General features: G+C 42.7%; 1 protein-coding gene across 5 annotated transcripts in view; it reads right to left on the reverse strand.

Annotated features, from left to right (window-relative positions):
• Positions 1 to 4,045: 4,045 nt before the first annotated feature.
• col12a1b (collagen, type XII, alpha 1b) overlaps positions 4,046 to 15,837 on the reverse strand; it is a 96,516-nt gene continuing 84,724 nt past the window's right edge. For 4 of the 5 annotated variants that reach the window (XM_031837005.1, XM_031837007.1, XM_031837004.1 and 1 more), the window contains 12 exons: positions 15,694 to 15,747; positions 15,202 to 15,297; positions 14,687 to 14,740; positions 12,945 to 12,998; positions 12,773 to 12,826; positions 12,156 to 12,227; positions 11,994 to 12,029; positions 11,824 to 11,890; positions 11,476 to 11,661; positions 10,497 to 10,565; positions 7,211 to 7,381; positions 4,046 to 4,924 (listed from right to left, as the gene is read on the reverse strand). In XM_031837005.1, the coding sequence (XP_031692865.1) occupies positions 4,848 to 4,924; positions 7,211 to 7,381; positions 10,497 to 10,565; positions 11,476 to 11,661; positions 11,824 to 11,890; positions 11,994 to 12,029; positions 12,156 to 12,227; positions 12,773 to 12,826; positions 12,945 to 12,998; positions 14,687 to 14,740; positions 15,202 to 15,297; positions 15,694 to 15,747 (990 nt within the window). In that variant the 3' untranslated portion in view covers positions 4,046 to 4,847. Of the gene's footprint in view, positions 4,925 to 6,427; positions 6,856 to 7,210; positions 7,382 to 10,496; positions 10,566 to 11,475; positions 11,662 to 11,823; positions 11,891 to 11,993; positions 12,030 to 12,155; positions 12,228 to 12,772; positions 12,827 to 12,944; positions 12,999 to 14,686; positions 14,741 to 15,201; positions 15,298 to 15,693; positions 15,748 to 15,837 lie in introns of those variants that run through there. The other variant, XM_031837006.1, reaches the window with a different exon arrangement.

Raw genomic sequence — 15,837 nt, forward strand, 5'->3', positions numbered from 1 at the left:
TGCCTAACTAGAACGTCTTAATTGAAGCACTCTCTCTTCATGAATATTTGCGGTCTGTTGTAATGTTGACTGAATGCTAAACGACTGAGCCTTACTAAGCATCTACTGTAAAACTGTGAGAAATTTGACTGCTTAGCCATGTAATTCTGTACTTTATTTGTCAACAAGAAGCATCTAAAGACTTTTTATTGTAGAGGAGAAATGTGCAGTCAGTCAGGAGATTGTTACGAGTCCTTTTCATTCATCCCACTGAGAACATGTGCCATAAAATGTCATATTTAAAACCAATTTTGGAGTCTTACAGTAAATATTTGGCACTCCAACCGTGCATGAACAGTTATGTCATCATCATCATATGTGGAGACCGTGAATACATGAGGTATTTAAACTACGATGACGGCATGCACGTTTATATATAATCACAATGACCCTGAGAGGGATTATTAAAGTAAACACAAAAAGGTTAAGAATAGTTTCTCTCAGATTTTCTTTTCCAAGTATACATTATCTAGCATGTGTACCCTGAATATGCTAAAACATCCCCTTGTCCATAAACAGTATTTAAAGCTTAATTGAGACTTAACTTTGATCTAGACTTGTTCATGGTGTATAATCAATACAACGACACAGTATATCATAATTTACCATCTTGTCTTACTCTGCCATTTTACCATGTAATTTAGTATGCTCCCATACTATGATGGTCTAAAGACCAGTTTGATGGCACTGCACAGTGTATTGCTGTGTAAACGTATGATTTACTGTATAGGTAATTGCACAATTGACATACATTTTCACTTGACTTTCTCTGGAATAAACTGTGGCTACATGTTTGAATATCACATCTTAAACCCTCATATTTGCTCTCTCTCTCTCTCTCCTCTCTCTCTCTTTATGTGATGATGTCATCTGTGTATGGATTCTGTCAGCAATTCCAATTGAACTGAGGTGACACCATGTAATTTGGAGAAAGAGCCAATGCTCCAGAACCAAGTTGAGTTATTCTGTTACTTTGAACTCCAGGTGCTCATCCGCTCTCTGATTCTGCATGAGGACTCCTCTATTGAAATGGGAGCAAACAGAGGAGAAGGAAACCTCGTCATAACAGGTATATGATCATCTCTGTGCTATCAGGAAATGGAGTTGCTGCTCAAGGAACACCTCATGTTGTGCAGACGAGCCCCTCTGCCAGACTCACATCTCCTAGCTGCTGCTGCCTCTTTCCATGAGGTCATTCTTGGCCAGGGAGATTCTGTGAGTTTATAGTTCTGCTAAGTGCCTCCAAAAGCCAGACAGAAGATGAGTTTTTATTCCACTTCACAGTAACGTATAAACAATGGTCTGCACCATATTGAAAGCTGCTCTCCTTTGACTCTTTATGGTTTGTCCCAAAATGTTAGCTTCTTTGCTAAAAGAAGTTCAAATCGTATGGATACAATATTGTTTTTCACACATGACCAGGTGAAGGAAGATAACGCAATGCTTTTGTTCATTCCTCTGTCCACACACTCGGGCCATGTGATACGAAAGTATTCATCACATTGAAACTGATTCATCTGCTCGAGCCCTGTGTATGCACCACTAAAGTGCCCAAGTGCCATTAATCAGAGAAGTCCACACTGACAAATGAGGCTTCACATTAAAGTGTTTGATTATATTCTGCAGATGTGAGAGGTATGTGCGCCAACTCAAATGTGAGCCCCAGTTGCAGACCCCACAGTCCACCAGACACTGGACTGCATCCCAAAAGGCACCATATTCCCTATATAGTGCACTACTTTCCACCAGAGCCATATGGGCCCTGTTTAAAAGTAATGCACCAGAAAGGAAATAGGGTGCCATTTGGGATGCATACAGTGCACCAGGAATGGTTTGCAAATGTGCAAAAGGCTGCTCTTTCATCTGGCCTGGCGTCTATGAGACAACGTGCTGCACTCAGCCAGAGCACCTGTGCCAATAGTATCGTCTCTGACCCCAAGAGGTGAGTCACCCCTGGCTTTGAGAGGTGGACTACTTTTTATAGGCAGTAATCTTATGCCTCTATAACATAACATGCATCAAAACACGACAATGATGACACCTTCTTTTCCAATCATGTAGAACTTACAGTGTAATGACAGAACGACCATCATTCACAACTACTTCAAGGATCAAGGATACTGATACTGTTTAAACGATTTGGATTTGACGTCCAGTCGTCCCTTTGATTAACTTTTTGTTGGGCGGGTTCAAGAAGAGTTCACATGATATTGGTTTTATACTCAGAGAAAATGGCGACTTGAGACTATTTCTGCTGGAAATCTGTTTTTAATTTTACCACCATCAAAGAGCAGCATCTTAATCTCCATGCCTCTCTAGGGAAAATCATGGATTCACTTCAAAGGCTCATTATTGATAAGAGTGGTACGCTGAGGAGCAAGGACATTCCTCCTCCCTCCCTGCTCATCCCTTTTCAATTAAATACCAGAACTGTGCTGATGAAAAACGCCAAAGCTGCATATAGACGTAGTGAACTTCCTTAAATCTTTTCATTGTACCCTTAGGAACGTGTTTTCTAGTAAAAAAAAAAATGTCTCCATCTGTTTGAACTGAATCTAATTTAATGTCATTTATTTGGGTAAAAGACATACAACAAAATGTACAATGTGGATCCAGAGGATAGCGCTTAAAATAATTAATGAAAACACTTGGTCCTCAATGGGAAAACAATAACACATAGGACTAATGGATTTGTACACCTCTGTGTATTCTCTAAAATCTGAACTCTTCATTGTCAGCTCTCATCCATGTCATCTAACCATCAGATATACAGTTGAAGTTGGAAGTTTACATACACCTTAGCCAAATACATTTAAACTCAGTTTTCACAATTCCTGACATTTAATCCAAGTAAAAATTCCCTGTTTTAGGTCAGTTAGGATCACCACTTTATTTTAAGAATGTGAAATGTCAGAATAATAGTACAGAGAATGATTTATTTCAGCTGTTATTTCTTTCGTCACATTCCAAGTGGGTCAGAAGTTGCATACACTCAATTAGTATTTGGTAGCATTGTCTTTAAATTGTTTAACATGGGTTAAACGTTTTGGGTAGCATTCCACAAGATCTCACAATAAGTTGGGTGAATTTTGGCCCATTCCTCCTGACAGAGCTGGTGTAACTCAGGTTTGTAGGCCTCCTTGCTCACACATGCTTTTTCAGTTCTGCCCACACATTTTCTATGGGATTGAGGTCAGGGCTTTGTGATGGCCACTCCAATACCTTGACTTTGTTGTCCTTAAGCCATTTTGCCACAACTTTGGAAGTATGCTTGTGGTCATTGTCCATTTGGAAGACCCATTTGCGACCAAGCTTTAACTTCCTGACTGATGTCTTGAGATGTTGCTTCAATATATCAACATAATTTTCCTGCCTCATGATGCCATCTATTTTGTGAAGTGCACCAGTCCCTCCTGCAGCAAAGCACCCCCACAACATGATGCTGCCACTGTAACGGTATAGCTTCCATCCCTCTCCTCACCCCTACCTGGGCTCGAACCAGGGACCCTCTGCACACATCAACAACTGACACCCACGAAGCATCGTTACCCATCGTTCCACAAAAGCAGCGGCCCTTGCAGAGCAAGGGGAACAACTACTTCAAGGTCTCTGAGCGAGTGACGTCACCGACTGAAACGCTATTAGCGTGCACCACCGCTAAATAGCTAGCCATTTCACATTGGTTACACCACCCCCGTGCTTCACTGTTGGGATGGTGTTCTCCGGCTTGCAAGCCCTCCCCCTTTTTCCTCCAAACATAACAATTGTCATTATGGCCAAACAGTTTTATTTTTGTTTCATCAGACCAGTGGACATTTCTCCAAAAAGTACGATCTTTGTCCCCATGTGCAGTTGCAAACCGTAGTCTGTCTTTTTTATGGAAGTTTTGGAGCAGTGGCTTCTTTCTTGATTTGATTGTTGTGAATGTGTTAAATCATACCCCTGAAAAACAATCCATTTCCAAATCCTATATTAAGCTGCAGTGGAATAATGATTGACACGAGAGCACATTTTCAGTAGTTTTATTGAAAAATGCCTCTTCTGTTTCAGAAATAAATAAGAAAATAAGGCTGTGGAATTCACAATTTGAAGTTAAAACATGAAGCAGCAATACCATATTCATAGTCTTGCACACAAATTCCAACTGCATTCGATATTAATAAAACAACAATGATAACAACTATATTCTGATTAAAAAACATACTAAATATACACCACAGACATGCAACCTTTGGTAAAATCAGCTGTGATTTGATATAAGAAAACTGATAAACATTTAGTCTAAAGATACAAAATGGAAGCCATGTTAAACTGCAGTACTGAAGATGAAAACTTTAGGTAGATGGTGAACAGATGGCCATCTTTCAAGTGAAAAAGAGAGCAAAAGTATAAAATAGGAATAAAACATAATTTGATAATCAGACATTTTGAATGAACCGTGATTGGAAAGAGAAGTGTTTTTCATTGGATGCCCAACACTGTGTGAACAAACATTTTCATTGTCCAACACTGCAATTCGATGAACACTTCATGCAGATATGTTACAAGCAAAAGATACAATAGGAAAAAACAGCAAGCTCACAGATTGTCATGGAAAAATGTATAGGATTTTGTTTTTGTTTCTAAATTCACATATGATTTAAGGTACTTCCAAAAATAGATGAGGTATCAAACCTCTTTTTAGTGAAATGTGCATAGCCCTTAATGACACCATATGTGAACAAAACAAAAACAAACACAAGAAGAACAAAAAAGAACCTATTTTATGACGCTATCCTTTTGGATTCCTTTCTTGATAGTGACCTCTCTCAACGCACGTTTTGTGAGTCATCTTCTTCTTCAGGTGTTGGGACTACGTAGGTTTCAGGCTCAGGTGAATATGGCTCTGGTTGGAAATAGTGTTTTATGCCGATTGAACATGAGTGTCATTTGCAGAGTATGTCTCAACATGCACAAACTGTTGTGTTACAGTATGTTTTATTTTCAGGCTTGGACATGCAGTATACTGGTGAAATGACACAATTGAGTGGGTGTGGCCATATACAGATAGGTTGTGATTTTGAAGGGCACTGATAGAAAGGGTTTGTAAACAATTCAGTGCATTTTCTAAATCTGTGTGATGTTAGCATTTCCATGTTAGTCCAGCTTGAGTGGTTGTGGGTGGGTTCAGTCATTTAACAGAATCATCATTGCCATTTTCTGCAGCTCATTCATTTACAAAATATCAAAAATTATGTCATTCTAGCACCAGCCTAATCATACATTTTGTGATGTTATTCCTCATAACATAACAGAGGTAACCAGCTGGTAGTGGTAGAATATCCATTAATACTACAGCAAAATAAAGAAATGAGAACCAGAAAATGTATGAATGACGATTCTTAGAATGCTCTTACTGTGTACGTAGAGAGAAACACTACCTCCAGGGGAACATGGTACAATATGAGCCTGAGCAGTCGGTGTTGTGTGTGTGTGTAGGCTACAGAAACATCACCCGTGGGGACGTGTTACAATATGAGCCTGAGCAGTCGGTGTGTGTGTGTGTGTGTGTGTGTAGGCTACAGAAATATCACCCGTGGGGACGTGGTACAATATGAGCCTGAGCAGTCGGTGTGTGTGTGTGTGTGTTATAGGCTACAGAAATATCACCCGTGGGGACGTGGTACAATATGAGCCTGAGCAGTCGGTGTGTGTGTGTGTGTGTGTGTGTGTGTGTGTGTGTAGGCTACAGAAACATCACCCGTGGGGACGTGGTACAATATGAGCCTGAGCAGTCGGTGTGTGTGTGTGTGTGTGTGTAGGCTACAGAAACATCACTTGTGGGGACGTGGTACAATATGAGCCTGAGCAGTCGGTGTGTGTGTGTGTGTGTGTGTGTGTGTGTGTGTGTGTGTGTGTGTGTAGGCTACAGAAACATCACCTGTGGGGACGTGGTACAATATGAGCCTGAGCAGTCGGTGTGTGTGTGTGTGTGGTGTGTGTGTGTGTGTGTGTAGGCTACAGAAACATCACCCATGGGGACGTGGTACAATATGAGCCTGAGCAGTCGGTGTGTGTGTGTAGGCTACAGAAACATCACCCGTGGGGACGTGGTACAATATGAGCCTGAGCAGTCGGTGTGGTGTGTGTGTGTGTGTAGGCTACAGAAACATCACTTGTGGGGACGTGGTACAATATGAGCCTGAGCAGTCGGTGTGTGGTGTGTGTGTGTCGGTGTGTGTGTGTAGGCTACAGAAACATCACCCATGGGACGTGGTACAATATGAGCCTGAGCAGTCGGTGTGTGTGTGTGTGTGTGTGTGTAGGCTACAGAAACATCACTTGTGGGGACGTGGTACAATATGAGCCTGAGCAGTCGGTGTGTGTGTGTGTGTAGGCTACAGAAACATCAAACATCATTTAGTTTATTTACAGATAACACCTCAAGAGTAACAATATTAATATTGTTGAAGTTGTTGATTCTCTCTGTTACAAAATACAACCTGGTTAGTGTTTTTTGTTGTGTTTGTTTGTTTGTTTGTGTATGGTCCTCCACCCGATAGGTTTCTCTGTTCGTTCTTTGGCTTCAAGATGCAAACAGACCACTACGTTGTTGCCATCACCGATGCTTGTTTGTTCTAGTTGCTCTACAATGTTGTTAGTACCAGTCCACGTTGTTGTTCTTGTCTTTCTCAACATGGTTTGTTAATGTTATCCTTTGGTGGTTATCCTCAAACAGCTCTAGAGCGCGTGAGCAAGTATCTCAGTAAGAGGAATTTTTTCAGGAATTCAAAGTGAAAGCAGCACAGGCGATTTAGAAAGTTTACTATGGTGAACCTGAAATAAGGTCAAACAGGGTGTTAGTCTTCAGTTGGTATGGGAATATTTACTTTCTCTCCTAATGTTAACAAATCAATTATCACAATTTATATATAGTCGTTTCTGGAATATATCCATTTGTCATCAGTCTGTACTGTACTTATATTTTGTAGCAACTATGAAGCAACTATGTAGTAACTATGAAGCAACTATGAAGCAACTATGAAGCAACTATGTAGTAACTATGAAGCAACTATGAAGCAACTATGTAGTAACTATGTAGTAACTTCTCATGCTTGTAACTCATGTTTCATGCTGCGGCTTCATGCAATCATTGAGGATGTCATGCCATCTACCTTTCCAGTTTACATACCTCGGTATCCTTGTCCATTGTAAGGAATGCCGACACACTGGGAAGAGTCACAGTAGCCAGGAGTGCCAGGTTGGCCCCTAATACCTGCGAACCCTTGGCGCCCAGGAGGACCGCGAGGCCCGGTGGAGCCTGCAGGGCCTGGAGGGCCGGTCCGTGTCTCGCCTGCTGGGCCTGAAAGAAAGAAAATCACAACCAACCAATCAGAACCCATCTGAGTGTCGTCACCCTGTGACATCAGTAGGAACTATAAGAGTAGTAACTGTTTCTGCCACAACAGCTTGGAACATTCAATTTAAAAAAAGGACAAACTGAAGCTGAAGAAAAAACCTGGATTTCTTCGTTGAACCTTTTTCCTTCCTCTGCTTCGTCTAGACGTTTATAAAAGCCTAAGCTTGGAATTTTCACCTTAACTCCTTCAGCCTTTCATTCATGCTCCTCCAAGTCCTTTAAACATGTGTTGTGAATGAGGCCACAAGAAGACCTCAGCATGTCCATCTGATTAGCCCATGAACAATCACTCACCATCAGCTAGCTTCCCCAGTAATCTGGGAAATTCCTTTTCCCCCGATTCAAGACCACTTTCCACAAGTCTTGACCTTGTAGACCTTAAGTAAATTGCATGTTTTTTCTCCAAGCTCCTCTTGTTGAAGACCAGGCTTCTGGAAGCCCAGTGCTTTATAGTTAAACGTGCTGTATGGAAGTGGAAGACTGGATGGCTGTATTAGCTACACCTGTATTGTTACTCTACAGCCCCTGGCAGGATGAGCTCATGTTATTGTTGGATGTCTTGGTAGGCAGTTTGTCTGGAATCTAATGATTCTGCATTACAGGGTTAAACCAAAGGGAATCCTTGGTTTCACAAACGGTGACCTCTGTCAGCACACTGGGCATATCAGTAACCGTGTGTAATGACTGTGGTACTGCTCAAGCCATTTGAACGGATTCTGAAATCAACTCAGGTGACTATATCCAGACAGTTTGATGTCATGTATCTGTTTGGTACAGATAAGTCACACACATAAACCTCTCTCACTCTTTTGGTTTTCACATTTGCAACTGTAACTGCTTCCCCAATGCTTTCCCTCTGAACGGGCAGTTTTCCAACCATGAGGTGTCATAGAGTTCGGATGGGTCCTATCTTCAGGTGCGGTAATTAGGCAGTTTTCCAACCATGAGGTGTCATAGAGTTCAGATGGGTCCTATCTTCAGGTGCGGTAATTAGGCAGTTTTCCAACCATGAGGTGTCATAGAGTTCGGATGGGTCCTATCTTCAGGTGCGGTAATTAGGCAGTTTTCCAACCATGAGGTGTCATAGAGTTCGGATGGGTCCTATCTTCAGGTGCGGTAATTAGGCAGTTTTCCAACCATGAGGTGTCATAGAGTTCGGATGGGTCCTATCTTCAGGTGCGGTAATTAGGCAGTTTTCCAACCATGAGGTGTCATAGAGTTCGGATGGGTCCTATCTTCAGGTGCGGTAATTAGGCAGTTTTCCAATCATGAGGTGTCATAGAGTTCGGATGGGTCCTATCTTCAGGTGCGGTAATTAGGCAGTTTTCCAACCATGAGGTGTCATAGAGTTCGGATGGGTCCTATCTTCAGGTGCGGTAATTAGGCAGTTTTCCAACCATGAGGTGTCATAGAGTTCGGATGGGTCCTATCTTCAGGTGCGGTAATTAGGCAGTTTTCCAACCATGAGGTGTCATAGAGTTCGGATGGGTCCTATCTTCAGGTGCGGTAATTAGGCAGTTTTCCAACCATGAGGTGTCATAGAGTTCGGATGGGTCCTATCTTCAGGTGCGGTAATTAGGCAGTTTTCCAACCATGAGGTGTCATAGAGTTTGGATGGGTCCTATCTTCAGGTGCGGTAATTAGGCAGTTTTCCAACCATGAGGTGTCATAGAGTTCGGATGGGTCCTATCTTCAGGTGCGGTAATTAGGCAGTTTTCCAACCATGAGGTGTCATAGAGTTCGGATGGGTCCTATCTTCAGGTGTGGTAATTAGGCAGTTTTCCAACCATGAGGTGTCATAGAGTTCGGATGGGTCCTATCTTCAGGTGCGGTAATTAGGCAGTTTTCCAACCATGAGGTGTCATAGAGTTCAGATGGGTCCTATCTTCAGGTGCGGTAATTAGGCAGTTTTCCAACCATGAGGTGTCATAGAGTTCGGATGGGTCCTATCTTCAGGTGCGGTAATTAGGCAGTTTTCCAACCATGAGGTGTCATAGAGTTCGGATGGGTCCTATCTTCAGGTGCGGTAATTAGGCAGTTTTCTAACCATGAGGTGTCATAGAGTTCGGATGGGTCCTATCTTCAGGTGCGGTAATTAGGCAGTTTTCCAACCATGAGGTGTCATAGAGTTCGGATGGGTTTTATCTTCAGGTGCGGTAATTAGGCAGTTTTCCAACCATGAGGTGTCATAGAGTTCGGATGGGTCCTATCTTCAGGTGCGGTAATTAGGCAGTTTTCCAACCATGAGGTGTCATAGAGTTCGGATGGGTCCTATCTTCAGGTGCGGTAATTAGGCAGTTTTCCAACCATGAGGTGTCATAGAGTTCGGATGGGTCCTATCTTCAGGTGCGGTAATTAGGCAGTTTTCCAACCATGAGGTGTCATAGAGTTCGGATGGGTCCTATCTTCAGGTGCGGTAATTAGGCAGTTTTCCAACCATGAGGTGTCATAGAGTTCGGATGGGTCCTATCTTCAGGTGCGGTAATTAGGCAGTTTTCCAACCATGAGGTGTCATAGAGTTCGGATGGGTCCTATCTTCAGGTGCGGTAATTAATGTTTACCCCAGTGTGAACAGAGAATTTATTTCAACATCTGTGCATACGAGCACCTCACACACAAAGGCAACATAAATCCCCTAGAATGCAGAGTGTTTAACTGGGAAAACACTGGACAGCAGCGTTGATAATTTATTAAGCACAGCTGGCCCAGCACAGCTTCAGGCAACACCTCTGAGCTGATCTGTAGCCTGTAGTTACTGCAAGGCACATTTTAACTGGGAGGAATGGTTCAATTCACAGTGACACACCCAGCTTACAATGAGAGATGTGGTGAGAAATGACTCCCATTACTGTAGCTAAAGTAAAGTAATGATTGATTTCCCCAGATTCAAACAAAAGAATATGATGCCATGAGATTCACGTGGAGAGATTACGTTTGCTGAATGAGCCCCCTCATGGAAGGAGATGGGTGTTGCTATTAAGACTCAGATACGATGCTATACAGGACAAAGGAGGAATGGATAGTTGTGGACCTGGAGCGGAAATGTTGTGAAACTAACCAGGTGGTCCTCTTTGTCCTCTCTGTCCGACTCCTGGTGTTCCTTGATCACCTTTCTCTCCTGCCGGGCCTGAGAAACAAACAACCAGAATCACTGACAGCAGACAAAGACAAGGACACACTCAAAGAGAAAAGCCTAATGAAACCATTATGACCACACAGGAAGATAAATATTAATAAAGCTTGCAGGGGGAAAAATAGATGGACATTTCCCAAGCCACTGAAAACAGTCTGAGACAGACACACAGAAATACAGACAGAACTACTGAGACGAATGGAATATGTTGTGAAAAGTCCCTGAAGGCTTCATTCCATTGCTAAGACAGTAGTAAGACAAAATGGCTCGTCTATGGAAAAATGTCCAGTCTTTGTTCCAACTGTGATATGATTGATTATCTTCTGATTCCACACAGCAAGACACTCTAGTTAGGCCTACTGATATTGAACAGCTCGGTCAGCGGTGGAGGGCTCTGTGTCTGCTGGTTTTGTTTTTTCCTTTGATATTTCCTTCAATGTGTTATTTCCCTTCAATGTGTGTCCACTTAAGACCTAGACAACCAGGTGAGGAGTTCCTAACTACAAGGGAGGAGCAAAAACCAGCAGGCACACAGCCTTCTAGGAATAGAGTTTGACCCTCTGGAGCTAGACCTCTTGACAAAATAAAATGTATTAGTCAACATATAGACCTATTGACAAAAAAAATACTTGTCAACATATAGACCTATTGACAAACAGCTTTATTAGTCAACATAGAGGCCTATTGACAAACAGCTTTATTAGTCAACATAGAGGCCTATTGACAAACAGCTTTATTAGTCAACATAGAGGCCTATTGACAAACAGCTTTATTAGTCAACATTGAGGCCTATTGACAAACAGCTTTATTAGTCAACATAGAGGCCTATTGACAAACAGCTTTATTAGTCAACATAGGGGAATTCTTGGGCTCCTGACAGCAATGGGCATGCGGGACAACGTACCTCTCTCTCCTTGTGGGCCAGGTTGTCCAGGACTTCCTGGGAATCCGTTCCTGCCTGTCTGTCCGGGCTCTCCACGGGGACCCTGGTTACCGCTGGGCCCTGGGGATCCGGGGGGACCTGGGTTGTTGCTGCTACGGTAACCGCTGGGAATCTGGTTCAGCATTGAATTGACTCGACTCATTTGTCCTAAAAGTCGACATTGAAAAGGTAACAGACATTTAATGAAATGCAGACTCTGTTAGGATTTGATTTCAGACATTTAATGAAATGCAGACTCTGTTACGACTTTGATTTCACTGTAGTGGCAGAACTCCTTCTGAATGTAGTGCTAAAAAAAGTCCCACTCACCGCTAACTATCTGCTCGCACACTTGTCTGGCTATGGATCGCATCATGTTCTGAGGAGCAAAGTCACCCTAGAAGCAAACAAGGAGGAAGGCTTGGTGATGAATATACATGACTTACTGAGATTAACTGAGGTTAAAAACTTGAAGATAGACCCTTGGGGATGATACTCACTCTCTCTCCTCTGTCCCCTTTCATACCATTGGCTCCCTGAATTAACGGAAGAATACAAGGCCCTTACATTTCACTGTATGATGCAATAACTTTGCCTTTCTGTGGTTTGCATAACATGGAGAACTGGATTATAAAATTTGGTATAATTTGATATATGCTTACCGAAACACCTCTGTCACCAGACTTTCCTGGTTTTCCTGAAGCACCAGGCATTCCAGGAGATCCGGGAGGTCCCTGAACAGTGACAGGCACAAAATCACCAATCTGATACATGTATTACACCATGCACTTTAAGGGAACACAATGGAAAGTAAAAAAATGTATGTACTGTGTGTATGTTTTAAAAATGTATGTACTGTGTGTATGTTTTAAAAATGTATGTACTGTGTGTATGTTTTAAAAATGTTTTTACTGGCAGATAAAATCAATCAATCAGTCAATACAGTAGCAAACAAAGGAACCAATCAGATATGGTGACACAAACAAAGGAAACCCATCAGATACAGCAACACAAATAAAGGAACCAATCAGATATGGTGACACAAACAAAGGAAACCCATCAGATACAGCAACACAAATAAAGGAACCAATCAGATACAGTGACGCAAACAAAGGAACCAATCAGATACAGTGACACAAACAAAACAACCAATCAGATTACATTCAAGAGACTTATGGTCTGTCTTTACTATAGTTTCGGAGAGTCTGAGCTTGACAGTGACATGATATACAGTACATAGATTCCTTTCTCTCTCTGACTGCATTTTGTCTGAACATACCATTGGTCCTGTTGGGCCTCTGGATCCGGCCTGCCCCTCCTTTCCTTGGGGTCCCTGCATTTGCAACACACAGACAATAGAGTTAAACAAGTTATTGAGATGACAGGATCAAGCACATTAAACCCTAGGCCTAGACATTGTGTGATCATTAGACAATGGCCTATAGACTCACCCTAGGTCCAGCAGGTCCAATTGGGCCGATGGTCCCAGCTACCCCAGGTGGACCCTGGGGGAAAAAGACAGAAACATAACCCACTTCAGAGCTGGATATGTTTTCCCCCTCACAGCCCACATTAACACAGGTCACGTTCCTTTGACCAACCAACTCAAACCAGTTTGTTTCACCACCAGTTTTCCGTGTGTCAGACAGTAAATCTCCCTTTTATTTCTCGTTTGCTCAAAAACCCTGCTCACTTTTTTATTGTCAATCCTCTCTCGCCTTTGATGCTTTGGCATTAGATTTACAGGGAACATAATATATTCCAGATCCATTTTATTGGCCATTATAAAACAGGGTTGCGTACTCTGCAAGTCATTAAATGCATATTGCCACAGCATCTGTTCTAGCATGGTCACCTGCAAACACTACCCACAATCACTTTGGGGATGGGTTTACCAAGGCTTTTAACTTGGAATCAATAATTATCTTACACTGGGTAATTCATTCTCCAGTGTCTTGTGGCATAAACACAGCTGCATTAATTCCGAACAGAGGTTTACTTTATTTTATTTTATATGGGAAGGGTGGGGGCTTGTTTCCTAAATCAGAATGAACTCAGCATAGAAATACTCTGAGCTTTCTAGGAGACATCTTTCAGTCACAAAAGGGGCTTCTCTTTTCTTTTCTTTAATCTATAAATAAAAGAAGTAGGCTATTTCTAGAAGTACAAAGATGCCATTTTATGTATGAGTACTGGAGCTTCTATTTATTTGTGGTGCTGTCGGTCTAATGAAGACCATCTCAAAGGATCTCTAAAATGCAGACGTCTGAGGACACATGGAAGTGCATTGTTGTTGTGTAAAAGGTCACAAGCTAAGCCTGGAAATCATTGAATGTTGTCAATGTTGATTAAATAGAAGAGCCAGCTTCGTTATGTAAGCAGAAGGTAATTTACCATGATGTTCTGTGTAGCTATGCCATCTATCATAGACGGTTGGTACGTTACAAAACATAGGCTCCAGGAAACCGGATTTTTCATTCATAATTTTTTTTATCACCTCATCAGCTTTCTATGCACCATAGTACAACAACTGACACAAGGAGGGAGGCACTGCAGTACAACAACTGACACAAGAAGGAAGGCACCATAGTACAACAACTGACACAAGGAGGGAGGCACTGCAGTACAACAACTGACACAAGAAGGAAGGCACCATAGTACAACAACTGACACAAGGAGGGAGGCACCGCAGTACCACCACTGACACAAGGAGGGAGGCACTGCAGTACCACAACTGACACAAGGAGGGAGGCACTGTAGTACAACAACTGACACAGGAGGGAGGCACTGCAGTACAACAACTGACACAAGGAGGGAGGACACTGCAGTACCACAACTGACACAAGGAGGGAGGCACTGTAGTACAACAACTGACACAAGGAGGGAGGCACTGCAGTACAACAACTGACACAAGGAAGAAGGCCTAATGTAGACGGCCTGACTAGAACGACCTTTGTTTAACAGAAATGGTTGATCAGGCTGAATGGTTTTCCACTCACTTAACAGAGAATAAATCCAAATTGGGGAATCTCAACCTGTTGTTAGTTACTGTCTCTTTGTGAGTCCTCTTCATAAGAAATATTGTCTATGGCTTGCCACATGGAGAGAGGCCAGAGTAGTAGCATATCTGTGAATTATCCCTGGTTTCCTGTTCTAAAACACAGCCGGGGCCGCGGGCCAAAGCAGCACTCACTTTCTGTCCAGGTAGCCCAGAATCACCAGCTTCTCCTTTTGGTCCTTGTCGGCCCTGAAATAGTGAAGGGAGAAACCCATTCACACTCAGTGGATCACATAATAAAAAAATCTGTCAATCTGTCTTTGTGCAACCCAAGATAAACACACTGTGATGAGAGTTGTGTGCGAGATGTGTGGAAGTATATTGTCCAAACAGGCCATGGGTTAATGAGACATTTCTCTTGAGTCTGGGTGTGTTTCAGAGAAGGAAATCCCAGTGGTGATTTATGCACAGGCTGGTTTAAAGGCCCCAGATATCACGTTTAGCCCCAGACATGGAGGAATGCAGGCTCTACAGGCCCTTGCCACAATTACTCCAGCTTGTAAATTCCTTACATAATAAATGGCCAAAATGATCCCTATTTGGTGTGTGAAGTCATCATGGGATTTACGTTTAACCCTTGTAAACGAGCTGTGTGTGGCAGTGGCTGGGGAGAGGGGAGTGTGTGTAGGCGTGTAGAGTGTTGAACTCACAGCTTCTCCTGGAATAGACAGCCCACTGCGTCCTTGAGGGCCGGGGAGACCCATAGGTCCTGGCAAGCCTGTATCTCCACGCGGTCCAATTGGACCCTATCAGAGAAACAAAGACAAGAGATAAGAATCAATTAGACCTGGAAAGTATGTTAATATTGAGATCTCCAGACTAAAAGTAGTAGTGCAGTCAAATGCTACTGTTGCAATGTGTGGAAGAAGGCACCAGAAACCGTGGAATGCAGGCACTGTCAAACAGAGCCTGCCTCAGTTTCGAGAAGACAAACACATTTCCAATAAGTGAATTCAGATGTTTTTCTTCCATATCAAAGCCATGATACTGCAAACAGTTTAAAGGATACTCCAATATTCCACATTCTCCAAACTGTGTCAACGATCTTGACCACTTTATGACTGACGTCAGTTATGACTTTCAAATGTAACCCTGCAGCCCTAAAGAGGGACTCTGAGAGGTGAGGTTAGTGAGGTACTTACAGCCGGACCAGTCTCCCCTCTTTCCCCCCGGGGACCTTTGCTCCCAGGTGCGCCCTGGGGAAGGAAGAGCATTAGTCAAGTTAACACTGTGAGGGAGAGGAGTGTCTAGAAGCCCAGAGCGACATCTGTCAGGATGCTGTCAGG

The sequence above is a fragment of the Oncorhynchus kisutch genome, linkage group LG12 (genome assembly GCF_002021735.2).
Source record: "Oncorhynchus kisutch isolate 150728-3 linkage group LG12, Okis_V2, whole genome shotgun sequence".
NCBI lineage: Eukaryota > Metazoa > Chordata > Actinopteri > Salmoniformes > Salmonidae > Oncorhynchus > Oncorhynchus kisutch.